A 27487-nucleotide genomic window follows, 5' to 3' on the forward strand; every position below is an offset into this window, starting at 1 on the left:
GGATACAAAACGTAAACGGTTCAACCCGGTGGAGGTATGCTCTCTACTGATGGCCGTTCTAGTTGTCATTGCAGTTCCCTTAATACGGTCGGTTTTTAAAGACTGATTTCATTAAAAATGATAAAAAAAACACAAAATGTATTTGCTATTATTCGCACAGCTGTTGGTGTTGGTGTCATTGCCATTCAGTACTCAGCCTTGTGTTCTTGGTGTACGTAGGTAAAGTGTACCCTCGAGTTATCAAGGCGACTCCTTTAAACTGAACCCTGTGTTTAATTCCACGTTAAAGAAAGACACTGAGTGATGCTACTTTTATTTCTCAGTCAACATCCACAAATATTTTACGCAAGAATTGTCATCCATGCCATTTTATTGAGTATTACCAATTGAATTTCCATTTATAAATTTTCTTTCTTGTGTAACATGTCAGGAGAAAGAAATTACAACGTGAAATCGACATTTGCATATTTTCTTTTCAACTCAGAAATGTGAATTAAGTAATTTAGAGTAACATTTGTTTTCACTTCACTCGACTGAGTGGGTGAGCTGGTGGCTTCCTCCACCAATCAAAGCCAAGTTTACAAGCTAGCGGCAGTCAAATCAAGCTTACTTTTGGAGAAGAAATGCTCGAGCCATTTGGATAGGCTATCCAGACTGATGATATATGTGCAAATGGACCCTTTTTGGAAGGAACGTGCTCAATACCTTACATACGGGCCTTTACAACACTTAAAGGTGTTTTCAGGAGGTTCAATCTGTCTTTACGGCCTCGTGTAAGTTGCCGAAGAACTGGAGCATTGTCTGAGGAAAGACTGCATCCACAAGACGACGAGGAACTTTTCCTGCTATGTCTGTCTGGAAGAAGACGATCAGCTGAGACTGGTTGCTTTGCCTGTTAAGAGACAAACACACAAAAAGAGATTTAAAAAAAATATTGATGGAGTGGTAGTTAAGGATGAAATTATCATTTCAAAGGCAAGAAAATCCCCACTCCTAACGCTCCACCGACCCCTCATACAAATTTATTGGTGATTATGTGGATCAAGCAAGTTAGGACTTCTCAGCTGAGATCAGCTCAAGACTGTTTTCAAGGCATATATCTGAAGCACTCTGGTGTACGATTTTGGGACAGGTGCCGCGGCTTCCGAGATCACCCCATATATTAACTTCCCAGCTTTCACATCACCTTACTCATTTCTTCCACTCTTTCATCTGTGCAATAAACGACTTTTAAAATGACGTAATGCACCCCAGAATGCTCAGTGCACATGCCCAGAAACCCCAGGAAACTTGAGTATTTGAGGGCGAAAGAAAGCATATCATGTGTCCGGGATAAGGATTGTTACCTGAAATGGTTCACAAATCTCTAAAGGAAGTCGAAAATACTTGGAAAAGTACCTGGGAGAAAAGACTGTGCCTCTGCACAACAGAAGACATGGAGAACTTTCTCAGCTCACCGAACGGGTAGCTGTCCGAACTGTAAACTCTCGACCATGTGTGTCGGTGCAAGGCCCGAGCGGAGGGACGTGTGCTACACAAGAACCCAGCCGGTGAATGTACTGTGTTTCTGGATTAGGTTCTTCTGAACACCGATGGGAATGATATATTTGGGGCTTGTAAGCTTACAGGGTAAGTTTAAAATGATGATATCTATATTATAAAAGGAGCCGTGTCTGTCTGTCTGTCGTGTTATAACTTGAAAACAAATTAACAGTTTTCAATAAATTGAACTACGGTGGATTCAGGGAACTCTCGGGAAGGTTTGTGATGAGGAATTTTAAAAAAAATAATAAAAAATTCATGGGGACGTGGCGAAACCTCAAAGGCCAACATGCGACGCTGGTTCTCCCCGCACTCCCAGGAATCCTTTTTCTTCTTGCCCTATTGATTAGCCATCACAGCAAAGATTGGTATTTCCATCAGCAAATCATGGGTCTTGTATTCGAGTTTACTATTAATCATGTTGGGAAGATGGTGGTGGGAGCTACCAGAGCTGTGAGCGTTGTTGTAAAGATATTGTTTGTTTGGTTCCGGGGACACAAGATAAATTATTACCGATGTTTGCATCTAGTACTAAAAGGAGAAGCGTGTGTGTGTGTGTGTGTGTGTGTGTGTGTGTGTGTGTGTGTGTGTGTGTGTGTGTGTGTGTGTGTGTGTGTGTGTGTGTGTGTGTTGTAGATACTGCTGTCCCTCGCTTATTTTAATAGTAAATGGTACCAACTCAAATCCTCTCATCCACGGATATTTCTCATTTTCCTATATTTCCGTGAGTCTGATTTCCATTTAGGAACACAACAATTATGGTTAGCCATTTTGAAATTTCCACCCTATCATCTAAATGCTGAAAATTATGTTTAACAAACTATTTTTATTGCAGGTTTTGCGCTCGTAACAGCAAATTTAAAGTTCCCGGCGAGCCGAACCGAGTCGGTGGAAACACACTAACAGCGCGTGCACAAAAGGCCTTGTTAGCATTCATACGCCATTTTGAAAGTCCAGTGGTATTGCTTCTCACACCATCCTGCTTCCTAGAACATCTCAAAATTCCATCCAGTCACCACCTATTGCCCTCTCCCAATCTGACCGATGAGTTTTATTACTCTCACTATTCCCATACCTCCGTTGCTTACTTGCAACCTCTGTACTCTTACTGATTCTCTCTCTGGCTTCTTGCCTACCTGTGACCTGTGAATTCACAATGCACAGTCCTATGTCCTTTGTCTGCTCTTCCTCTTTGTGTGGAGGGCAAAGGAGGGGGTGGGTAGGAAATAGAGCAACCTGTGAGTAAGAGGCTTTGAGGCCAGGTAGGGCTAATGGGGATACTTTTTGAGTATCTTTGAACAGAAAATGGAGGGAAGGCTTGAGAAGCAGCACAGGAAATTGTGAACATCATGAGGATTCAACAAAGACCTTCCTTCACAAATTTTAATGGGATGGGTTGTGTTTTTTACATTTGTGGAAATAACCCAGGAAACGAAAAGCTGAGGCCCAAACAAACAATAGGACGTACTTAGGGTAACGCAACTTACCCTGGAACGGGCTTGACAAGGCAACCACACGGGTGGTTAAAACCACGCACCATGCCTGGCTGCACAGGGTAATCCGAGTGGTCCATATGAACTGCTGCGGTGATAACATTGTGGTGAAAGTGGTTCAGAAAGTGAAAAATGTGCATTTTGCAGAAACTCAACCCTGTACAATAATTACATTCAATGACTTTCTGTTACGATGTAGCATTGAAGGACAGTTCACATCGTGATTGCTCAAGAATCGAGAGCGATTTAAATGGGGGCTCTGACTTACCATTTGAGGAGATTGTGCCATCATGGTAGCGGCGGATAATCACAAGGTCTATAAATTCCCGAGCAGAAATTAACCCTTTCATGGAAGAAGGAGTCACCGTGCGGCAGACAGTTAGGTCCTAGAGAAAGAAACAAATCCCAGAAAATAAATAAATGCCAATTAAATTAATTTTCAAGGAAATGACAAAACACTTGAAGAAAAATGATGACCTTGCCCTCCTGACCTCTGTATATTTAAAGTGTGTTGGTAAACTATCCGAATCCTATGTTTGTGGTTAATTGTAACATTAGCACCACCTGGAGTCTGAGAGACAGCTCATATGTGGACATGGCATATACACAGAGGTGCAAAGATCTTTGCTTGTGTTTTAATTACTTTGTAAATTGAACTTGTCTCTTCTTGACAATTTCCTTGATGCAACCATTCAGACTAATGAGCCTCCAACACGTGACATTAATTTGCCAAGAGCACGAACTGGACTTCTAACTCCATCAATTACCAGGAGGTTTATCCCACAAGTGGGTGGGATAAACCTCAGTATGTAGATCAAAAGAATGACATACTTCATAATGCAACGCCCCCTGTTGCCATCACATCAGAGTATCATTATTTATTAATGCCGAAGCAACAACTAGTTCACCTTTTCAATATTTTTCAGGACCGAAAAAGTCTGCACATTATGGTCCCACTTGGTTCGAAGTCCATTTTCCACAGGTCGTACAAACTCCCACAGGCGTTCAGCAGAAATGGGGAACACCCCTTCTCCCTTGTATCTGCATGTGACAAACATACATCTGAGCCTTGTTATGCTCCACCCATTTGAGCCTTGTTATGCTCCACCCATTTGAGCCTTGTTATGCTCCACCCATTTCAGCCTTATGCTCCACCCATTTGAGCCTTGTTATGCTCCACCCATTTGAGCCCTGTTATGCTCCACCCATTTGAGCCTTGTTATGCTCCACCCATTTGAGCCTTGTTATGCTCCACCCATTTGAGCCTTGTTATGCTCCACCCATTTGAGCCTTGTTATGCTCCACCCATTTGAGCCCTGTTATGCTCCACCCATTTGAGCCTTGTTATGCTCCACCCATTTGAGCCTTGTTATGCTCCACCCATTTGAGCCTTATGCTCCACCCATTTGAGCCTTGTTATGCTCCACCCATTTGAGCCTTGTTATGCTCCACCCATTTGAGCCCTGTTATGCTCCACCCATTTGAGCCTTGTTATGCTCCACCCATTTGAGCCTTGTTATGCTCCACCCATTTGAGCCCTGTTATGCTCCACCCATTTGAGCCTTGTTATGCTCCACCCATTTGAGCCTTGTTATGCTCCACCCATTTCAGCCCTGTTATGCTCCACCCATTTCAGCCTTGTTATGCTCCACCCATTTCAGCCTTGTTATGCTCCACCCATTTGAGCCTTGTTATGCTCCACCCATTTCAGCCCTGTTATGCTCCACCCATTTGAGCCCTGTTATGCTCCACCCATTTCAGCCCTGTTATGCTCCACCCATTTCAGCCTTGTAATGCTCCACCCATTTGAGCCCTGTTATGCTCCACCCATATGATCACTGTTATGCTCCACCCATTTCAGCCCTGTTATGCTCCACCCATTTCAGCCTTGTAATGCTCCACCCATTTGAGCCCTGTTATGCTCCACCCATATGATCACTGTTATGCTCCACCCATTTCAGCCCTGTTATGCTCCACCCATTTCAGCCCTGTTATGCTCCACCCATTTCAGCCCTGTTATGCTCCACCCATATGATCACTGTTATGCTCCACCCATTTGAGCCTTGTTCTGCTCCACCCATTTCAGCCTTGTTCTGCTCCACCATCTCTATGATGGAACAAGTTGAAGGATTAGGTTCCCTCTTCTTTGTGCTCTATCACCTGGATTTTATTTCCATACATTTGCGTCAATCGTCAAAACAGTATCATTACCTTCGCCGAAGGAGAGGGTATTACGTTTGGGTCCGTTTATTTGTTCCTTGCAAAATCGAAGATTTTTGATGTGTATGGATGGGTCAGTCAATTTTGTCATTCTGTCTGTCTGCCTGTTTGTTCGTCTGTCTGTCTGTCTGTTTATCGCCTACAGGTCACAATTCTAAACCGATCTTCACGAAACTTCACCACAAGGTAGAGTTTGTCCGAAGCAAGAAGCCTTTTATTTTTGAGGTTAAAACGGTCAACAAAGGCCAAAGTTCAAATTTCTCAATTTTCATCCGATTAACTCGAAATTTGAACAGGATTTTCAAATCCTGTTCTTGTCAGGTCAGGTTCGATCTGTGACCTGCTACAGGTACCATGTAAACCTGTACTAACCTGTTCCATGGTCGGGTTGTCGGCGACTAAACCGTCTCCCCCACCAGGTTTTCTGGTGAGGAGGGTGTTTGGATATGGACACCCAGCAGGATTAAAAACAAAACCTGTCAAAGGGCGGAGGAGCTCCTTGTGAGCCAACGGCCATCCATATCTAGTGCCCAACTGTGTCTGCGGACGTCCTCCTGCAGTTGGGTTACTTCTTATTAGGAGGTTGGTGGCAGGATTTGCACTCCAGCCACCGTAAAACGCTTCATTCCGCAAAACGCAAAAACGCAAAAAAATCTGAAAACCCACTCCGTGGGAGTACCTCCTGTGCAGCTTCCCTTCGCAGGGCAGCTCACCGGATGATGGGATTGGGGCAAAGCCTTCGGGACCCCCAATCTTTGATAGGAGGGAAACCACGGGGTAACATCCCTGGGTCAGATTGGGGGAGAGTGTGTCGGAGTGGTGCTGAGGTGTCGTCCACCAGACGGCGGTCTCCTTGGGTTAACCTGAGGCGGTCCCTTCGGGTGGGTGCCTGGAATGTCCTATCCCTAAGAGAGGATGATCACCTGTCTCTGTTATCATCTGAGCTCAAGCGTTTGGACATCGGGATTGCAGCTCTCTCTGAGGTTCGGAGACCGGATTGCGGCGAGATAATGGTGGGTGGATACACCTACTATTGGTCTCGACGCTCTGATGGTTACCATACCCAAGGAGTTGCTGTAGCTGTGTCCAATAAGCTGACCCCAATGATAATTGAGGTAACACCGGTCAACGAGCGTATTATGAGATTAAGGATTCGTCACTCCTTAGGTGTCATTTCCCTGGTCTCTATTTATGCTCCGACTGAGGCGAGTGATCTTACCGTGAAGGATGCATTCTACGCCACACTCGAGTCTGTGGTTGATCAGTGCCCCAGACGAGATACACTTCTAGTCTTGGGGGATTTCAATGCATCGACTGGAACTGATAGGGATGGTTATGAGGTGTGTGTTGGTCCCCATGGGTCAGGAACTATGAACCAGAATAGCACTAAGTTCCTTGACTTTGCAAGAAGTCATGGACTTAGTGTGGCTGGTTCATGGTTTCAGCGCCCGCAAGCTCATCGCTGGACTTGGTATTCCAACGCTGGCGGTGTGGCAAAGGAGATTGACCATGTCCTCATTGACGGTCGTTGGAGGATGATCCAGAACTGCAGGGTCTACCGGAGTGCTCAGTTCCTCAATACTGACCACAGGCTTGTTGTAGCAACTCTAAAGCTGCACCTTAAATCCTGGAGAATGGTACCATCCCAGCCTAGGCTGGATGTTGCCAAGCTCAGGGATGAGAGAGTAGCTGAGGAGTTTGCGAACAGGCTGAGTGGACACTTGGGGGGTCTGGGTGCTTTGGGGGTCCTGAAGAGTTGTGGAGCACCTTCAAGACCACCGTCCTTGATGTTGCCGGTGGGTGCCTTGGAGTTCACCGCAGGGCAAAAGAAGAATTTTGTCTCTCAAGGGACACTGGATACCATTGACCAGAGTCGCAGGGCCAGGCTGAATGGCAGAGCTGAGCTGTTCAGGGAGCTGAGGCGTAAAACTGTACGTGCACTGAGGGTGGACAAGGAGGCCTATGTGCGAGGAATCTGTGAGGGGGTAGAGCATCACCTGTGGACAGGTGATTCTCGTCCCGCTTACAGGGGAATTCGCGCATTACGTTCATCCAAGCCCATCCCTCGGAGCACTGCAGTTCGAGCAGAGAGTGGTAGGCTCTTGACAGAGGAGTCTGAAGGGGAGGCCCGCTGGGCCGGTTACTTTGAGCGGTTGTACCAGGCTGATCCCCAGCTGTCGAGTTGGACGTCAGGGGTGTTACAATCCCTGTTGCTGACCCTCGAATCAGCTGTGGTCCACCATCGCTTGTGGAAACACGGGCTGCGGTGAACCAGTTGAAACGGGGCAAAGCTCCAGGGATCTGTGGCATCCATGCTGAACTTCTCAAGGCTGGTGGAAATGCTGCACTCGCGTCGTTGCATGCAGTTTTGTGCTCTGCCTGGAACACAGGCATCATCCCAACTGACTGGAAGAGGGGCCTTGTTGTCCCTCTCTGGAAAGGGAAGGGTGATCGCCAAGACTGCAACAACTACCGAGGGGTGACGCTGCTCTCAGTGCCGGGCAAGGTCTTTGCTCGGATAATTCTTGATAGGGTTCGCCACCATCTGCTTGAGCACCAGCGTCCAGAGCAGTCAGGCTTTACACCAAAGAGGTCAACGATTGACCGTATCCTTGCTCTTCGTGTCCTCACTGAACGCAGACGAGAGTTTCGGCAGGGGCTGCTTGCAGCCTATGTTGATCTCTGTAAAGCGTTCGATTCAGTGAATCGGGATGTCCTCTGGAGGATTCTTGGTCTTCGTGGGTGCCACCGAAACTGATCGATCTGATGTCTGAACTCTACTCTGGTACTGAGAGTGCTGTGAAGTGTGGTGGTACCGCCTCTGACTTATTTCCAGTTGTTACTGGAGTTCGTCAGGGATGTGTACTTGCCCCCACACTTTTCAGCACTTGTATGGACTGGATTTTTGGGAGGATGTCGGAGAGATCAAGTTGCGGTGCATCGTTTGGCAATGTCAAGATCTCGGACCTTGATTTTGCAGATGATGCAGTCATCTTTGCGGAGACTTTAGACATCCTCTTGGGGGCCCTCGAGGTGCTGAATGAGGAGTCGGAGCCGTTGGGATTACGGATTTCTTGGGTCAAAACAAAGATCCAGGCTTTCGGTGACATCTTGGATGCTGCTGTCCTGTCTGTGTCTGTTTGTGGTGAGGATGTTGAGGTCGTGGATAGATTCACTTACCTTGGCAGTGATATTCATGTCTCCGCAGGTTGTGAGCCGGAGGTCAATAGGCGTCTGGGTCGCGCCTGGAGAGTGTGGATTCACTGGATCATGGGGTGTGGGCGCTGCCGGTACCTGTGCGGGAGGACGAAAGTCCGAGTCTTCAGGTCCTTGGTACTTCCAGTCTTGCTCTATGGGTGCGAGACTTGGACTTTGACCAAGGATCTGAGACGGAGACTTAATTCCTTTGGTACCAGGTCTCTTCGGAGAATCCTTGGCTATCGCTGGTCGGATTTTGTGTCCAACGAGCGGTTGCTGAGAGAGACTCGGATGAGATTTGTTACCTGCATAGTCCGTGAGCGTCAGCTGCGGCTGTATGGACATGTGGCTCGTTTTCCTGACGCTGATCCTGCTCACCAGATTCTCTCAGCGAGGGAGTCTCATGAGTGGAGGAGGCCAGTGGGCCGACCACGTGCCTCATGGTTGCAGCAGGTTGGCCATCATCTCAAGGAGATGGGGATGGGCCTGGCATCTGCCTGGGGGATGGCCAGACGGAGGCCCCCGGAGTACCGGCGGAAAGTGGACGCAGCGACGCGCTGTTCTGGCACATGCTCCCATACCTGACCTGACCTGATTTTCAAATGAGCTTATTGAATTCAACCCCCAATTATTTTTGAGGTCAACCAGCCAAAAGGTCAACATAGGACAAAGGTCAACAACTTCGGTGAGATTTCTAAATTCCTCAATTTTCATCTGATTGACTTGAAATTTGAAGAGGATATATGAAATTTCAGGTCACTGAATTCAACGAGCCAATTATTTTTGAGGTCAACATGGACCACAAGGTCAACATAGGCCCAAGGTCAACAACTAAGCTGGAATTTCTAAAATCCTCAATTTTCATCCTATTGACTTTTTTTATTTTTCCAATGTCAAGGCTCGTATAAGAGCAAACACAGAACGTATAACAAGGGGAGCAGCAGACAAGAGGGATGGGGGAAAGAAGCACAAAACAGTGGGGAATAGAGACATTAGGAGATCTGTGTTAAGGCTCGGTCACACCTTGACGTTTTAGCCAACGTATGCCGATTTTTGAATTTTTTTTCTAAAACGCTAGCACACGTTGCATACGTTATGGGTAAGTTTTGATAACATTGAGAGCACGCTGAAAAACACTGCCATACGTCGTTGTACGTTGGCTTTAAACGTTGTACTTTTTGGTTGTCCTCAAATTTTTTCATGCTTGAAATTTCATGACGTATGCCGGCGTATGACTCACACGTTCCGCTACGCTGGCCACAAGTTGTATGCACGGTCTGCGATCGTTGACAGACGTCAACACATGCTACTTGTAAGTTAATCATAAGTTGAGACACGCCGAGGTAATGTTTAGCGTACCCGAAACTTATTTCTAACCTATGATTAACGTGTTGTTGGCACGTTACGCGATCGTTGCCACACATCGACAGACGTTACTTTTAAGTTACTCATAGGCTGAAAGACGTCGGTATAATGGATCGTCCTTGCATCAGCGTCCACGGCCACGGCCAGGACACTTATTTGCAGCATTCTTCAAACTTTTCTTCGGCATGACGAGGATGTTCACACTTCGATGTCTAGCTTGGCTATGATTCCAATTGTCCATCGGCAGCGTCTATTTAAAATAGTCGAGTTTGAGCGTTTTAACACGTTCAGAAGAAACGCTTCAAATTTCCAAACCCCAGCGTCAAAAAACAAAGGCACGTGAGAGCAATTTAAATCGTTCATTGTAAACAATGAAAATAGCTGAGTGGTACCGTTTAAAATTCGTTGAGTGTAAAAAAAATCCAATTGTTGAGCGCAAGCGTCTACTTTCAATAGTGGAGATGCAGCCATTTAAATCGTTGAGTGGCAGCCTTTGAATAGCAAACCCTACGTCACCGGCAAAGATAAAATGCCGCACGATATGGATAAGTTAGGCTATCGTGGGGCATAGTTTGTGAAGGCCGGCTTCACGATAATTATTCGTTGGTATATCGTATCTATAAGTAATCAAAGCGCTCTATGCACATTATTAGTTCATTGTGCATTTGTCCAACCCGTTATGAATAGACCTAAATCGTAAAAACAAGCTATAGCTCATTGTTGAAAAAGCCCCATAAAAAATTAGCCGCGAAGAACTTCGAACAATGGTGAAAAGATGTCTCCTCCCCGTGGACACCGGACGCAAGGACGATCCATCATAACCCACACCCTCCCCCTCACACTCACCTACTACTGCCAACATGAACAAACTACTACTAATACTAATACTAATACTGATACTGATACTGATACTGTTACTGCTGACATGGACATCGACTCAAAAAGGACTCGAAAACACTGTTGGGTTCCCCTTTTATGAGCAGCATTTTTATATACCAATTCCCAAAACCGCTGGGAACACGTCTTTATATGGCAGTTGTAAGCTAGAAACACGTTAATTTTTTTTTTTTTGTCGACCGGAAGACGTCATTGGAATACGTGTACATACGTCGATGTGTGTTGGGACTACGTAAAGAATTGGTTCAAAGCACGTCAAACATAAGTTAGAAATAAGTTTCGCGTAAAAAAGACATTACCGCGACGTGTTTCGACTTATGAGTAGCTTATAAGTAGCCTTTGTGGACGTGTGTAAGCGTCCACATATCGGGTGTAAAACTTATCCCCATCGCATGCGGAACGTGTGTCATACGCCGAGTACGTCGTAAAATTTTGAACAAGTTTAAAATTTCTTGACATATTCTACTTACTACGACGTATGATCGCGTACTTTAGCGTTCTACTCACGTATACCAAACTTACTCATACCGTATTTGACGTGCCCCAACGTTTTAGACACATTTTTCTTAGGTCGGCATACGCTGACAAGATCGCCAAGGTGTGACCGCGATGTTGTCACTTCCATTTCTACGGCAGTTATGATTCGAATCGTTGTGCGTCAGCCTTTTAATAGGCTACGTCACGACATCATCGGCGATGCGTGCAACGCGCTATGTCTCAGTTAGACTATCGTTGGGCATCGGTTGTGTAGGCCGACAACAGGTTCAGCATTCGTTGGAATAAGTTATCTATAACACAACGAAACGTTCTGTGTCCGTTATCAATGCGTTATACATAAGACCAAGTCGCTATGAATACGTCCGAATCTTTAAAAAACAAACATCAAAAGTTCAACGTAAGCCAGCGTTTTACATACATTTTAATACGTTGCCATCGCTGGCTAAAACGTCAAGGTGTGACCGGGCCTTAAGGGAAAGGGCTGGGGCAGGTTACACGGGGTTGAAGAGGATTTGCATATCAGGTCACTGAATTCAACCACCAATTATGTTTGAGGTCAACATCGGCCAAAAGGTCAACGTAGGCCAAATTTCTAAAATTGTCAATTTTCATCCAATTGACTTGAAATTTGAAGAGGAGTTGCATATTTTGTCATTGAATTCAACCACCAATTATTTTTGAGGTCAAATTTGTTTTATGGATTTTGCAAGTATTGTGCTCTGCATGATGTCTTCTTCTTGTTTTTTGTTTCTTTGTCTGTAAGTTGCAAAATCGAAGATTTTGTCAAGTATATTGGTCAGTCGATTTTGTTATTCTGTCTGTTTGTTTGTCTGTCTGTTTATCACCGACCGGTCACAATTCCAAACTGATCGTCATGAAACTTTACCAAGTTGTAGAGTTAGTCTCAACTGAGAAGCCGATTGATTTTGAGGTCAAATTTCTAAAATTGTCATTTTTCATCCGATTGACTTGAAATTTGGACATTTGCAGAGTGCATCACTGGATTTGGAAACCCACTATTTTTGAGGTCAAAAGGTCAACTCAAGGTCAAACTTCAAAAATCATCAATTTCAATCTGAAAAATAATCAATTTTCTTCCGATTGACCTGAGCTTTGATTAAGATTATGAATTTTAAACTTGATGAGATGGACAATTTGATGTTTCCATAGCAACCTTTGGAGAGGGGGGTGGATTGTTGTTTTTTTTGTATACATTGTCGAGGCTTATATTAGAGCTAACACACGACGCACAACAAGGGGGGCAGGAGACAAGAGGGGCGGGAGAGGGAAGGACGAGACAGTGGGGGAACAGAGACATTAGGTGATCTGTGGAAGGGAGGAAGGGATGGTGGGGAACATGGGGAATACAAGATGGAGACCACAGGAACTTTCAAGATTTTGCTGGTATTGTGCTCTGCATGACGTATTTTTCTTGTTTGTTTGTCTGCACAGAACTTTCATGTTTTTCTCTGCAACCGCTTGTCGGATTGAGACGAAATTTTCACCGAGGTGCGACGACTCATGTATAATGTTTTAATCACATGACATCACAAGTCACGTGGTGTGGCAGCCATATTGGAAAAACGGAAAAATTTTGAACCTCTGTATCTCTGAAACCACACCAAGGAAAAAATTGAAACTTGGCACACAGCAAGTACTCATCATGGGGAATGTATGATTTTTTTTTGGAGGACATCATATATGCCTTCATTATGATGTCATTGCACATGTAGAATGCTACATCTGGTCAGTATGAAAATTTTTGAGGGTCAATTCGGGATAAAATGGTCCACAAAAAAAAATTGTTGACGTTATCGGTCGCGTGATTCAGCAACCATATTGGGTTTTTTTAAAAGGGGGTTGACTCAGCCTGTCATCCTTCCGAGGTCGGCGAAATGAGTACCAGTATACTGGGCCGGTGTATACCCCGGTTAAAATAGGTGTACCTTATCCCTGTGTCGTAAGAGGTGACCAGGGTTGCGTCAGGAAGGGCATCCGGCATAAAACATGTGCCAAATCACGATGCGGATCATACGGATGATCCGCTGTGGCGACCCCTAACGGGAGCAGCCGAAAGAAGAAGAAGAAGATTGGGTTTTTTTAAAACCTTCAAAAATCTTCTTCTCTGAAGTGGCTGAATAGATTGAGGCGAAACTTTACAAGTATGACCACCGATCCATTAGGAACAATAGGTTCACATATATGATGTCACAGATCACCTGGTTTGGCAGCCCTATTGGATTTACCCTGAAACTTATAAAAAATCTTCTTCTCCAGAACGGCTGGACAGATCAAGGGAAAATTTCACACAAATGTTCCCCAAGCCTTGGGTGTTCAGGTTTCTTCAGGAATAGTTGATAGGTCACATGGTTTGACAGCCATATTGGATTGAAGAAAGTATTAAATAATGTTTTCCTTGGAACCACTCAATCGATCGACATGAAACTTCAAAATTATGATCTAATAGTGATGGGGACTACAAGTTTTAAATTTCAACTTGATCACACTCATGGTCTGGCAGCCAGAATTATTTTATTTTTTTGATATGGGTTCTTTTTTTTAATGTTTTTTTTTGTTTTTGTTTTTTTAATAAGGCTCACTTGGCTGTGCCTGGATGGGTTTGAGGGCAGAGGAGTATCAGCTGAAATGTGAATCCTATCCAGGTTTCTCCTGATGACTTCCTCTCTGCTTTTTGCTTATTTGGGTTCCTTTTGATGACTCCAATGCAGGACTGTTCCTATTTGGTCTTCCATTTGATTTGAATTGAATTTATTTTAATCCCATTCTAAATTCAATTGAATAATAATGAAAAACATCATGGGTTAGGGTCGGGGTCAGGTGTCCAATCAAAGCGGGACGTCTTGGTACATTGTCATCACCACCAGCAGTTGTAAAGCGACAGTTCTAATTATGTCTGTTATTAATTATGTAACACACCAGTCCACAAACACCACACAAAATACACCACACAAAACAAGTTCTGGTGAAGATCTGCAATCTCTGATTGCTCTTTGTAGTTACATTGTGATTATTTACAAACCCCCACATCATAATTGAGGGTTTTGCCACACTTATGCAAGTTAGTTCTTCATGATGTTTTGAATTTTGTATTTCGTTAAAACAAAGGATTGCTGCAAAAGAATGAGGGTTATTTTAATTATTGAGGATTTTGTTTGAATTTAAATTTTTATGGAAGATGGAGACTTTTTTTTTTAATGTATTAACCAACGTTCATCGACACAGCTGTGCCATTTGTCTGCGGTCAAAGCAACAACCTATTCACATCAGGTCACCATTTACCAAGGGCATCTTTAATAGCCTCAGCTGTTCAAACTGTTGTTCATGAAGATAATTATTTAAAGGATCACAAAGATAAAAGTGATGGTGTCAGATCTTGGCTGTAGTATTGGTGTGAGTACAAACCCAACTATCATTTGTGATGGCTCTGAATGTCCTCAGGCACATATGAATCTTGTAAGTGGCCTGCGCTCAGAGTGGGTGTCCATAATGTCTTCAGTTTCTTTGTTGTTGATATAACTCTTCAATTTGATGGTCTCCTTGGTCACAAACCAAGATTCTCAAATTGATTGACCAACAACCGATAGTTAATCAAGTGTGGTCCAAACTTGATTTTATAAATAGATGACTGGCTTGACTTCTTCTTCTGCCTCCTCTTCTTCTTCTTCTTCTTCTTTCTCTCTCCCCATGCTTGTTCTATCCTTCATGAACTCGATCGTCCTTTATATCCTCACTCTGAACTTCCAAGAAAACCCATCCCTATATATATATATATATATATATATATATATATATATATATATATATATATATATATATATATATATATATATATATATATATATATATATATATATTAGTCATCAGCACCAAATGGTTTCACATCCAGAAGCCATGATAATTTTCCTGAAATTATGTGCTTTTTTATCTAATATATAAAGAAGAAAGTTTGTGTGTTTTGTTTGTTTATTCATTCGGACCATGCAGGAATCGGTGCAATCAAACTGTGCATGGTTTCTTCTTTCACCCAGAGTATGGTCAAGCGCTATGTTGAGATAAAAAAAAATTGATCCCAGATAAAACCAGATAATTGGCCTTCAGGCCTTGATTTGGTCTTGTGCTAACACACTGCCTGGGTCCCCCCCAGGAGCGATCGAGTATGTATTGTGAAGATCGTATGTTGAGGTTGTCGTGATTTGTTGTCAAGAACACAAATTTAATAATTATAGTGTTTACACGGGCCCATGCGAAAAAGATTGCTTTACACAGGCTTATATTATATTATATTTCCGTGTTCAGGCTTTGAGTGAGGATGTTGCTTACACACTGCCGCAATTGAGTAATATCTATTGTGAAGATCATATGTTGAAGTCATATTATGTATGCAAACTAATTATGGAAACTGTGTATTCCACTGGTACGTTTCTCCCTACCTTAAATCCTCCCTGTCTTGGTACAATCCATATGTTGCTTTTTAAACTTTAATCCACCGTGTCATGAAGATCGGCATGGTAAGATTTCATCAGCATCGCTCTTTCCGGAGCTATCTCGATTACCATGAGTGAAGCCACCAGAAGTGCTGGAGCACTTCTGGTGGCTTCACTCGCGGTAATCGAGATAGCTCTGGAAAAGACCATTTAGGGAGCATTGTGTCCCCGGATTTATTATTACACCACTGTGTTTTGCTCTCCCACCTGTAATCCTCCCCGTGTGTTGCACGGAGATTACACTGGCTCAACTACTTGTGTTAATTACTCGGTTTTTATTCATTTATGTTATTTATTTTGCATTCCCATGTCATGAAAACAAACTTTGAGTTTAAGTGATCTGCCTCTGGGCTGCCAAGATATTTTCAAGGGAACTCTCAAGGGAACACTTCTGTAAATAAATACCTTAACCTACCTTACTTGCATTATAAATACTGCCAAATGCCACCAAAAAAAGACCCCTGATGGGCAGAAACAAATTTGATGCAAGGAGAATGGCAGTCGATGGGTCACTCGAGACTCAAGAGCAGACAAAGGCTTGGGTTGAGGATCAACGTACAAGACAAGCAGCCTCAAGCACGGCTGAGACTACAGAGCAGACACAGGCTCAGGTTGGTGATCAACGTGTAAGACAAGCATCCTCAAGCGCAGCATGCTGGGCATCCTTAGAAGGTGAAGCATTTCGATACAAGTCGAAGTGCATTTTGCAATGCCCAATATTTGTAATTCATACAAAACCATAAGGCCGACATTCCCAAATTTGTCATGCAGGAAATATACATGTTGCATTGAATTTTCCCAGGCAACGCCGGGTACTTCAGCTAGTAAGCTATAAAAGTTGATATCTCGCATTTAACACTTGTCGCATTTTACCTTACTCTAGATTTACAACTGGCATCTTGCCTAAACAAACATTACGTTATCCAAAATAATAAGCAATTAATTATTTTGTGAATCACAAGTATAGCAGCATTAAACAGTGCACAGAGAATTATTACATCACTTAAAACATCGTTCTTGACGAATTTGTGAAATATTTTAATGGATGAAATCCAGGACACGATACCTTCAATGTTCCAGAAAAACGGTCACCACTTTGCCAGTTGGAGTTACGTTTGAATTGGATACTTTCGGCAGGGAACGTATGGTGCCACTCCATTGATTCGTACTGGTCTGTGGGTTGACACTGGTCCAATGATGAACATCGTTCCGTTGATGAACACCAGTACATCGATTGCCACTGGATCATTGAATGACATTTCATTCATTGATTGACATAAGTCCTTAAAAAAAAATTTTTTTTAAGGATCGAAGGCTTGTAGTGGAGGTCATACACATACACATATACATATACATACACATATACATACACATCCTCAGGACTGTGAGAGGAAGCAAACAGCTACTGAGCTTGGAGGAAGTGCCGTCACTTCCAAGAGCATTCTGGGTACCAGTGACACCACAACAATGGCACCTCCTTTCTCGCTGCATTCTGCAGGACATTTCCTGGGGAGGAATTTCCTCCTCCCCATGGATGCCAACCTTATGGGGTTTGTCTCATTAAATCGTTCGATTGATCGATCCTGGTCCATTCAATAAACCTGGTCCATGGATGGATCGTGTCAGGATTGAGGTGCTGATCCCAACATTCGTCCCCTGTGACAATGTGAAAAAGAAACTGATTATTTTCCACAAATACCACAAACTGGTTCCACATTGAACTATTGTCTAACAGCTCCATCTGTTGGATTTTTTTTACGACAAATACACGGAAAATAAGTGTTCCACTGTTTGTCTGGAATACAGTACTGTACCAGCACCACACAAAGTTCACAAAACGCAGAAAATGCTTCGTTCGAGATAACATTAAGATAAGAAAAAAAAATGTGAACAAGTTCAAAAGGTCACTGGGTATAGAAGAGATATGGAGATGAAACAGATAAAGAATGACATTGAGTTTGCCTGTTCGTGTTCCCATCTGAACCCAAGTTCATGATGAAAGAACCCCTCCCCCTCCCCATCCATTCAAATTCTATATAACCACATGTGTTTGTCCATTGTCTTCTTATGTCCTTGTAATTCAGGTAAAAAGTACATTGTTGTCTACTTTTGTTCTTGTCCTGAAAGTGCATACCTGCAGAAGTTTCTGATTGAGCCTTGGCTTACTGTAAGTAAAATGAGAATGTTTAAAAATTAGTGAAAACCACTTAATGAATAAAACACGAAATGTTTGGAAAAGAGAAAGCTTGAGGTTCACATGTAGAGTTGATAATCCAATGTGCACATCCTTTATGTAACCACAGACAGGTACAGGCTTCCCCAAGTGGTTTTTGCAGCACAGGTACAGACATTCCATCACCGTTGATGTAGCACAGGTACAGGCGACCCCACGTTTATACATGCAACTCCAGTTAAGAAGAGCTTCATGCACTGTATATACCACTCCCTCGTAGGAAGACCTGCCAGCAAAACTCGAGGAATGGCCAGGAAGCCAGGAACACAGCCCGGAACAGCAGCTTCTTCGCTCACTGCAGATCTGGATAAAATCACAAACTGGTCCAACACGTGGAACATGTCTTTCAATCCGGACAAATCTCACACTCTCACTATGTCTCTCCGAAAGGACTGTTTAGAACCCCCCCGCCCCCCACCATTCACTTTCTCAACAATCCCCTGCAAGAAGTCCTTTCTTTCAAGCTTCTGGGTCTCACTATCTGCCATGAACTTTCCTGGGAAAGCCATATTTCAAACCTCGCCTCCAAAGCCAGTCGCCGACTGGGAATCCTCCGTCGTGCAAAGTCCTTCCTCAGCCCACCTGAGCTCCTGACCACTTACAAAGCTTTCGTCTGCAGCCTGATGGAGTACTGCTCTCCCCTCTGGGCTGGTGCTCCTGCCTTTCACCTTTCTCAGCTTCACGCTGTGGAGACCAGGGCATTTCGGATCATTGGCATCTCCCGCAATGAGGCTAAGTCTTTGGGCCTCTCATTCTCTCTCACCGTAGGCTGGTCGGTGGTCTTTCTGTCTGCCGTCTCCTCTACAGCCTCACTCCCCCTGCTCTCTCTGCGATTTGTCCCCACATTTCCGCAGGGTGCTCAAGGTCCGCCAACAACCCCCTTCTGGTAAAACTACCAAAATCACGAATCACTGCTCATCTTCACTCTTTCATTCCTCTTTTTTCCCACCTTTGGAATAAACTCCCTCACTCTATTCAATCCCATTCTTCCCTCCAGGCCTTCAAAACAACAGCTGTTCACCACCACCTCTTATCACCCCCCATCCAAATCCTCGATCTTTTCTTCCCCCATTAATCCACCCCAAGCCCACCTCCTTCAAATTCCCTGCTTTCCTTCCTGAAAGTCCCTGTAATGTCCATCTTGTATACCCCATGTTCCCCACCCCATCTCTCTCCCTTCCACAGATCTCCTAATGTCTCTGTTCCCCACTGTTTTGTCCTTCCCACTCCCACCCCTCTTGTCTCATGCCCCCCTTGCTGTGCATTGTGTGTTAGCTCTCATATGAGCCTCGACAAGGTATTCAAAAAAACACGTCCGTGGATTGATTCCTTTTCCCAGGGTGGGGTGGGTGGTGTGAAGGGGTGGGTGTTTCTTATTTTTACCTCCACCACCGATCATAGGGTCCTGAATTTGAGCCCCGTTGGCCACTGAATTAACACCAGACGGTTGACTCAGCCTGTCATCCTTCCGAGGTCGGCAAAATGAGCACCAGTATACTGGTATTCGGGGCACTGCATCAGCGGCATAGCCAGGCCCCTAACCAATGATGCAACCAGCAGCCAAAAAGGCAGCACGCGATGGGAACTGCCACCACCGAAGGTGGAACGAGGTTATGTTTTCACCCCTGTCTGTCTGTTTGTTTGTTTGTGTGCAGGATATCTCAAAAAATTTGGAGACGGATTCCCATTAAATTTGGTGGGCAGGTTGGATGTGTGACATGGATGAATTGATTCGATTTTGGTGAAGATCCGGATCCGACTACTTTAATTTTAAAGTGATTCTTCACCATTGAGAGATAGGGCCAAAAACGACATAGATATTTCAAGACTCTATATCGTGAGTGATATAGTGTCAGTGTCAGTGATAGATTTATCACTGTATCGCTTGATATTTCAAAATTGTATTGGGCCCGATATGTTCTCATGGATCAGGCATGACGCGGTGGAGGTATGTGCTCTACCGAGTGCCCTTCTAGTTAACCACAAGTGAAGTGTGAATCATTCTGATATTATACACATAAGTGAGGAACAAATGAAAAGTGTTGAACATTCGAGGTAGTGTCAGCAAAATTATAATACAAAATTGTCCTTTGGCCCAAGATGACTGATACAGCGACATTATAAATATGATACAGCGACTGATAGACAAAGATGACTTTGGCCCAAGATGACTGATGACAATTGATACAGCGAGGTGGTTCTGTCTCTTTCACAGAATTCGTAGTATATATTTATTTATTTTATTTTTCACACGTAGGATGAGAACACAGATATCAGTAAGATTTGCATCAATTGCAAGGGATACATCAACACTGTACATGGCATTTTAAACTAGAATCCAGGTGTCATGTGTGAAGTGCCACAGAAGGGAACACCAAACTCGCCAGCTCACGTTAAAGGAATAAGTTTAATAAAATCGATGCATGGACACATCTCTGAACCAGCTCGACTGCATCAAAATTTAAATAACTTCATCGTTTTTTTTCTAACTGTGATTGATCGTAAAGTGCTTTGCATACGTTTTGTAAAGTATAAAAAGAGTTGTTTGTGATAATACATACAGGTAACCCCCAAACTCTGTGGATGAACGCCATGCAATGGTCACATTGTCCTGCAAAGAAGAATGTAGAGCAAAATCATGTCGTCCCACAATCGTGCAAACACAAACAGATCTGCGAGTAAATAAAGATTATGTTCACCATTCGCTCTTTGGACTTGTCTTTTAGTTACCCCTTTTACTCGAAACACGCCAGTCGCCATGGCAGAGCTCGAGCGAGTCCTTTTCTCCACTCGAGATTTTGAGCACTGATCCATTTACTAAGTTTCACTTTTCAAAATTTGATGTTTTCTCACCTTTTCTTGCTCATCTCTGTTTCCTTTCAATGAGAGTCAGATTGTTTGCAAAGTCATCTTATGACCGGATCATTGGCCTTTTGCTTTGCAAAGAATATTTCACTGGAGTTGAACAAAATGCAAAATTAGGAAATTTATTTCATACTCCAGACATAAATACACCTGTATCGTGGTTTTCTCTTTATGCGTTGTTTACGCCAAAAATGCTGGGTACTGCAACCTCAATTAACAATGCAGTCTTTTCTTTTTTGTACCTATGTACGACATCCCAATGTTTTTGGGGTTTTTTTATACACTGTCAAGCCTCGTATAAGAGCTCACACACAGAACATAGAACAAAGGGAGACCTGGAGGGAAGAGGAGGATTGAAGAGTGTGTGGGAGTTTGTTTCAGAGGTGGGAAAAAAGAGGAATGAAAGAATGAAGGTGAGCAATGATTCTTGATTTTGGTAGTTTTACCAGAAGGGGATTGTGAGCGGATCTTGAGCGCCCTGCAGAAATATGGGGGGGAGAGATCACAGACAGAGCAGGGGGGGGGCAGAGGCCAGAGAGGAGAAGGTATAAGATGAAAAGACCACCGACCTGCCTGCGGTGAGAGAGAGTGAGAGGCCCAAAGACTCAGCCTCATCACGGGAGATACCAATGATCTAAAATTTCTTGGTTTCCACAGCATGATGCCAAGAAAGGTGTGAGGCAGGAGCACCTGCCCAGAGGGGAGAGCAGTACTCCAACAGGCTGCGGATGAAATGTTCATGCTCGATGGGATGGATCATCAGGTCGTACGTGAGCATTATTTCATTGTTTTCAGTGATTGCTTTTGGTACGTGTTTCCATGAGTTTTGTGGAACTGGGACATTGAATTTTTTGCAGATTTGCGAGTGGATCACTCCACGTACCTTGTTGTGCCTTTGTGTGTACAGTGGTTCTAACATGAGTTTTTTACATCCCGATCGGAGGTGACTCATACTTTCGCTTTCTACCTTGCAGAAACGAAACTTTTCCGACTGATCCAGTCCCACTATTTTCTTTAAGCCATTCATGTAGTGTCCCTGGTCTTGGGCATTTATTATGATTCATTCTCCATCCCAGTTGAGTTTACCTCTTATTAGCCATTCAAATGAGCTTTCTTTTGTCTCTGCCCAATCTGTCCAACTGTGTGTGTGTGTGTGTGTGTGTGTGTGTGTGTGTGTGTGTGTGTGTGTGTGTGTGTGTGTGTGTGTGTGTGTGTGTGTGTGTGTGTGTGTGTGTGTGTGTGTGTGTGTGTGTGTGTGTGTGTGTGTGTGTGTATGTATGTATATATATATATATATATATATATATATATATATATATATATATATATATATATATATATATATATATATATATATATATATATATATATATATATATATATATATATATATATATTTCCCTGCTCTTATCATTATCCCAGTGGTCAGTGTATATCTGTTGATATTTCACCTTATATTTTTCTTGTCTTTCTTGCTATAGTTACCGCCACTACCGGAGGTGGACAAAGGTTATGTTTTCATCCCTGTCTGTCTGTTTATCGATGAGCAGGATATCTCAAAATGTTGTGGATGGATTCAGATGAAATTTGATGGATTTGATGCAGAGTACAACAAGGATGACTTGATTGAAAAGTTATAGTATCCCAATCTGTAACCAGCTCTTCACCAAAATCTAAAGTGATTCTTCACCATTGAGAGATAGGGCCAAAACCAATATATAGCATGATATCTCAAAAAGTTACAGAAGGATTCGAATGAAACTTAATGCACAGGTTAGGTGTGTGACAGGAAAGAATTGGTGAGATTTTGGTGAAGATCCAAATCCGGATACGAGAAAGTTTTCGTTTTTTTAAAGCGATTCTTCACCATTGAGAGATGGAGCCAAAAAGCGATATACAGCATGGTATCTCAAAAAATTGTGGATGAGTTTTGACAACACTAGGTATACGGGTTGGTTCGGTGACACTAACAAGCCGATTCGATTTTTGTTCGGGCCCAGATCCAGATCGAGTCTATCAATGGGATACAAAATGTAAACTGTTCAGCTTGCTGGAGGGATGTGCTCTACCAAGTTCCGTTCTAGTATTCACACCTGTTTTTGGAATTTTTTTTGCTATGTGGGTTCTTCTTCTTGCATATGGTCAATATGGATTGCGCTAAAGTTTAATGTCCAGGTTCTGCAGCCATGTGGCTGCCTCAGAGGTGAGTTGGTGGAGAGCGAAAAGTCCTCACAATAACTTCCACAAGGGACAGTGCGACATGATATGCTCCATCGTCTGAACTTCTCCGCAGTCACAGAGTGCATCCGGCCTCATCCTCCATCAGTGGAGGGTACTACAGCAAAGGCCCTGTCCAATGCAGGGCCTGTTGAGGTCTGTCCATTGCCTATGTGGGAGTGTGAAACTGGGTGGAGCAATAGTTGGATCATGTGCAATATTTTTATTAGGAGCTGTGGCAGCCTCACAGCTGGCCCTCCACAAGTTGGCTTCACTTTGATGGGCTCCAGTAAGGAGTTCAGCGTGGTTCCATGGTGGGTTTCAGGACTTGAGGTGACAGCACGGATGTTCAGTGAGAAGGCGCTGTGCAAGAATTCCGGTCGCCAAAATACAGCTGAAGTATCGGGATGATAGCACATCCCAATGGATGGCTGGTTGAGCAATGTTGCAGAGGATAGGAAGCCACTCAGTCTTCATTGGCTTGAGGGTTCCAGACGCTGTTCTCATCACGACGTTTAACTGAATGCCGATGGCCTTCGTGTGGGCACTCGTCGACCAGACTGGTGCACAATACTCTGCCGTCAAGTATATGAGGGCGAGCGTTGCCATGCGTAAGGTGTTAACGCCGGCTCCGCACGATGTTCCGGCCAGTTTCCGAATGACCCATGCCCTGACCTTCTCCTTGCATCTTTGCAGGTGTTCTTTGAAGGTCAAGGTCTGGTCAAATGTAACCCCAAGGTATTTGGGATTACAGACATTTTCAACTTTCAGACCACAAAATGTCACATCTACCTCTGCATTTGCTGTGTGATTGTCAAGATGGTGGGTGCAGACGGCTGTTTTGTGCCGAGCTTCCATTTGTGTAAATACTCCTCCAGTATGCCCAGATCTTGGGTGAGTTGGTTCCCGATAGATTTTAGGTCGGGTCCCTGCGCTACGAGTGCGATGCCATCAACATAGGCAAGTTTGAAGGAGGTCATCGTTGGCAGGCCGCTAACATAGAGGTTAATGAGGGCGGGGGCTGGAACAGAACCTTGAAGGAGGCCATTGTTTAGTGTTCAAACAAAGCTGATTTTGCTTTTGAGGTGAACATGGACCTTTCGGTCCTCGAGTAATACCGACAGTAGTCTGATCATCTTCTGACAGTGTAAGACTTTCGAGAAGGAGCCCTCAGTGCCAGACTGTCAAAAGCCAATGACAGGTCCACCAGTGGGTTTGCCATCTTTTGTTTTCTCGAGAAGCCAACCTTGATTATGGTAAAGAGGGCAAGAACCTGATCACAGGTACTGCAGCCCGGCATTAAGACCCCCGTGCTCATCAGGTAGGAAAGCCTCCAGAGTGTGGGTTAAACGGGATAGTAGGGCCATCTCCATCAGCTTTCCTGTCACTGATAGTAGGGCTATAGGCGGTAGTTGCAGGGCAAGTCTGATTGCTTACCAGTTTTTAGGATGACAATATCATTAGCCTTCTTCCAGGCTGCAGGAATTTGCCCTGTTTCGTGGATGGCAGCAAAAGGTGCCAGTAACCAGGTACGACCCTTTTCTCCGGGGTTTTCAAGGAATTACTTGGTGGGTTCAGACTTGAGGATACCTTTTCTGGTTTGCTGTTTTTGTGTTTGCATACAAATTGGGTTCGGTAGTCAGTTGAACATTTCACGTACTCAGCCAATCCTACAGTCGTTGCACAAAAGTTCATAATTGAAAAGCAAACCTAAGTTTGATAATAACAGACAGAATTCTATTTATTGATGATCTTCCAATGTTGAAGATGTCACAATCAATTCTATTAAATTAATGGCACAGTGCTGGTGATGACACGAGCTGGCAGGAGAGCCTTGAGATATCTTGGTCAAGCTATAAACTGCCATCCTGGTGCTTCACATGCAGGGTGATTTATCAATGTGTGTGCCATCCCTCAGAAGGATGTTCAACAAGGCGTCCCATCTGTCCGCATTAGTTGATGGACATGAAAGATCCCACGGTGTCTTTCGCAAAAAATCGGTGAGTTATCCCCGACACCATGAACAAATTGCTAATACCTACCCATAACTGACTGCTGGGAAGGCAATGGCAAACCACTGGGCGTAGCACCAAACCACCCACCACAACCAAATTACATGGCATAACCAAACCACTCTGCATAACCAAACTATCCACGTAACTAACCAGTTGGCTTAACCAACCACCCGGCATCAACAACCACTTGGCATAACCACACCGCTCACCATAACCAATACACTCGGCATAATCACACCACTCAGCATATAACTACACCACACCACTCGGCATCACCAATACACTCGGAATAATCACACCGCTCGGCATATAACCACACCGTTCAGCATAACCACACTGCTCGGCATATATTAGACTCGGAATCACCACACCACTCAGAATCACCACACCACTCAGCATCACCACACCACTTGGCATAACCCTCGTCCCTCACTAAGATGGTGATTCGCGTTCACATCGATGCTCTGTCAGAAATCTGGGATGATGACGATGATGTTGAATGATGATGATTGATGATGATTGATGATGAATGATGAATGATGATGATGATTGATGATAATTGATGATGATGCATGATGATGAATGATGATGCATGATGATGGTAATGATGATTCATGATGATGAATGACGATGAATGATGATGATAATTGATGATGAATGATGATGGTAATGATGATGATGATGAATGATGATTGGTGATGATGAATGATGATGGTAATGATGATGATGATGATGATGATGATGATGAAGATGATATGAAAGTGTTTCTCAAAAGTAACATGATCCCACATTGGCAGTGCAATGTTGTCCGCTTCGTTTCACGGATCACGTGTCACCGCTTCCTTAAATCTTCGACCTGAATTCCATCCACGTGTTACACAGTAACAGTGCCCCGAATGTACGTACAGTACAGGTGAAACAAACACACGTGCTCACGGACCAGGTTTACAGGTACGAACGAAACAAAGGAAATCAAAGACAACCATTCACTCGATGATGTGTGCGGAACGGACACAACGACGGCACAGTTCGTGCTTTGATTCCCAAACACTCACCGTCTTCTTTGCGACGATCCAACCGTCCTCATCCCGAAGGTATCCCAGAAGTTTATCTGCAACAGCTTCGGCCAGCTTTCTGTAATTCATTTGAACGGACCTGCCCTGTTTATCCTGAGTAACACGATGTTGTACGGTGCGCTGTCTGTCCGGTGTATCGACGGTATCGTGTGTGTGTGTGTGTGTATATTATATATAATATATCGATCTCAACTCGTGGGAAAACTCAACAGTTGGGAGGTGTGACATTGCGCATGGTTGGCGTGGCATAATGACGTCACGTCGGAGGGCGTGTTTTCATCAAGTGGAGAGTGTCCTGTCTCGTGGGGCAGATAACAGCAATTTTTGAGAGGAATCATGCAAATGATGATACAAGCATCAAATTTATCACATTTGTTCTCTGGGGGATTCTAAACAAATCTGCCCGATTGGCTATTTGAAAATCCAAATTTTGAAAAATTTGAAAAAATAGTAATAAAACTTCAAAAAAGTCAAGATCACGAATCGATGTTGGATGCTGGCTGAGATTGGTGAATGTTTCAGAAACATCAACAAAGACGTTCCAAGTCTGCCATGCAGTTTTCTTCCCTTTACCGCGGAAGGCAGACATGACGTCACATCCAGTGAACGCATGGAAGTATGGGATCCCTCGAGCTTTCTCAGGCCCTATTGCAGAAAATACCTTATGGACTGGAATCCATCGCGCCTTGGCTCCTTGGCCAAAGGCAATCCACATGTTCTCAAGACCTAGTTCCTGTAAGGATGGCAGTACAGATATTGCCATGACTAGTACGTCCGTGTCATTAGCCTTGATGATAATGGACTTGCTACCATCCTTCATTGCATCCCTGGCATGTACAAATATTCTAGTGTCAGCTTCTTCATGACAACATGGAGACACAGCATCCAGTGACCTCCTTGTGTTGCTAATGGCATCTTCTCCTTTTGTGACAATGACTGTGATTGTCGTCTGTGCTTCACACATCTTTTCCGCAAGGAAGTGAAACAACTCAATCTTGTTGCTGTCATCTCGAAGAAAGCTTCTCCAGTTACTTGGGGTCTTACTGGTTCCTGTCACTCTTCTTCTGATTCCTTGCCCCCTTTTCGGCCTTGCCTCGGACTTCAGACTTGACTTCTTGTACACATCAAACACTACGTCCACCCTCTCGTACCTGGCACCATAGGATTCCACCTTTGGGATGATGTCTTCTTTGGCATAGTCATCAAATATCTTTGAAGTGCGTGGAGGTCGGGCATTGATAAGTGCTGAGCCATCGATGATGACTGCGTCTCCCCTTGGTTCTCTGTCTGGGATGTTCACTTGCGCTTCAAGAATTTCAGCCAGCTGTGACTTCAAATTTTTTTGTTTTTTTTTCTTTTTTTC

At 43.9% G+C, this 27487-nt stretch overlaps 1 protein-coding gene across 1 annotated transcript; it reads right to left on the reverse strand.

Annotated features, from left to right (window-relative positions):
• Positions 1–295: 295 nt before the first annotated feature.
• On the reverse strand, positions 296–26381 carry LOC147016171 (stAR-related lipid transfer protein 5-like). The gene is made up of 6 exons (XM_085848937.1): positions 26104–26381; positions 20513–20562; positions 3944–4076; positions 3304–3421; positions 3030–3123; positions 296–892 (listed from the first exon to the last, which is right to left on the reverse strand). The coding sequence occupies exons 1-6, from the start codon at positions 26191–26193 to the stop codon at positions 751–753; spliced, it is 627 nt and encodes a 208-aa protein (XP_085705063.1). The 5' UTR covers positions 26194–26381; the 3' UTR covers positions 296–750.
• Between the last annotated feature and the right edge of the window lie 1106 nt (positions 26382–27487).

The sequence above is a fragment of the Eptatretus burgeri genome, chromosome 12 (assembly GCF_056783735.1).
Source record: "Eptatretus burgeri isolate ZD-2024b chromosome 12, Ebu_testis_v1, whole genome shotgun sequence".
Lineage (NCBI taxonomy): Eukaryota > Metazoa > Chordata > Myxini > Myxiniformes > Myxinidae > Eptatretus > Eptatretus burgeri.

What these genes read in the sequence shown, in the direction of transcription:
- LOC147016171 (XM_085848937.1), bottom strand. Translation starts at nt 26,193, where the DNA reads ATGAATTACAGAAAGCTGGCCGAAGCTGTTGCAGATAAACTTCTGGGA. An exon ending in GGATCGTCGCAAAGAAGACG is followed by an intron (nt 20,563 to 26,103) that starts GTGAGTGTTTGG and finishes TCTTCTTTGCAG; the next exon opens with GACAATGTGACCATTGCATG. An exon ending in ACAGAGTTTGGGGGTTACCT is followed by an intron (nt 4,077 to 20,512) that starts GTATGTATTATC and finishes TGTCACATGCAG; the next exon opens with ATACAAGGGAGAAGGGGTGT.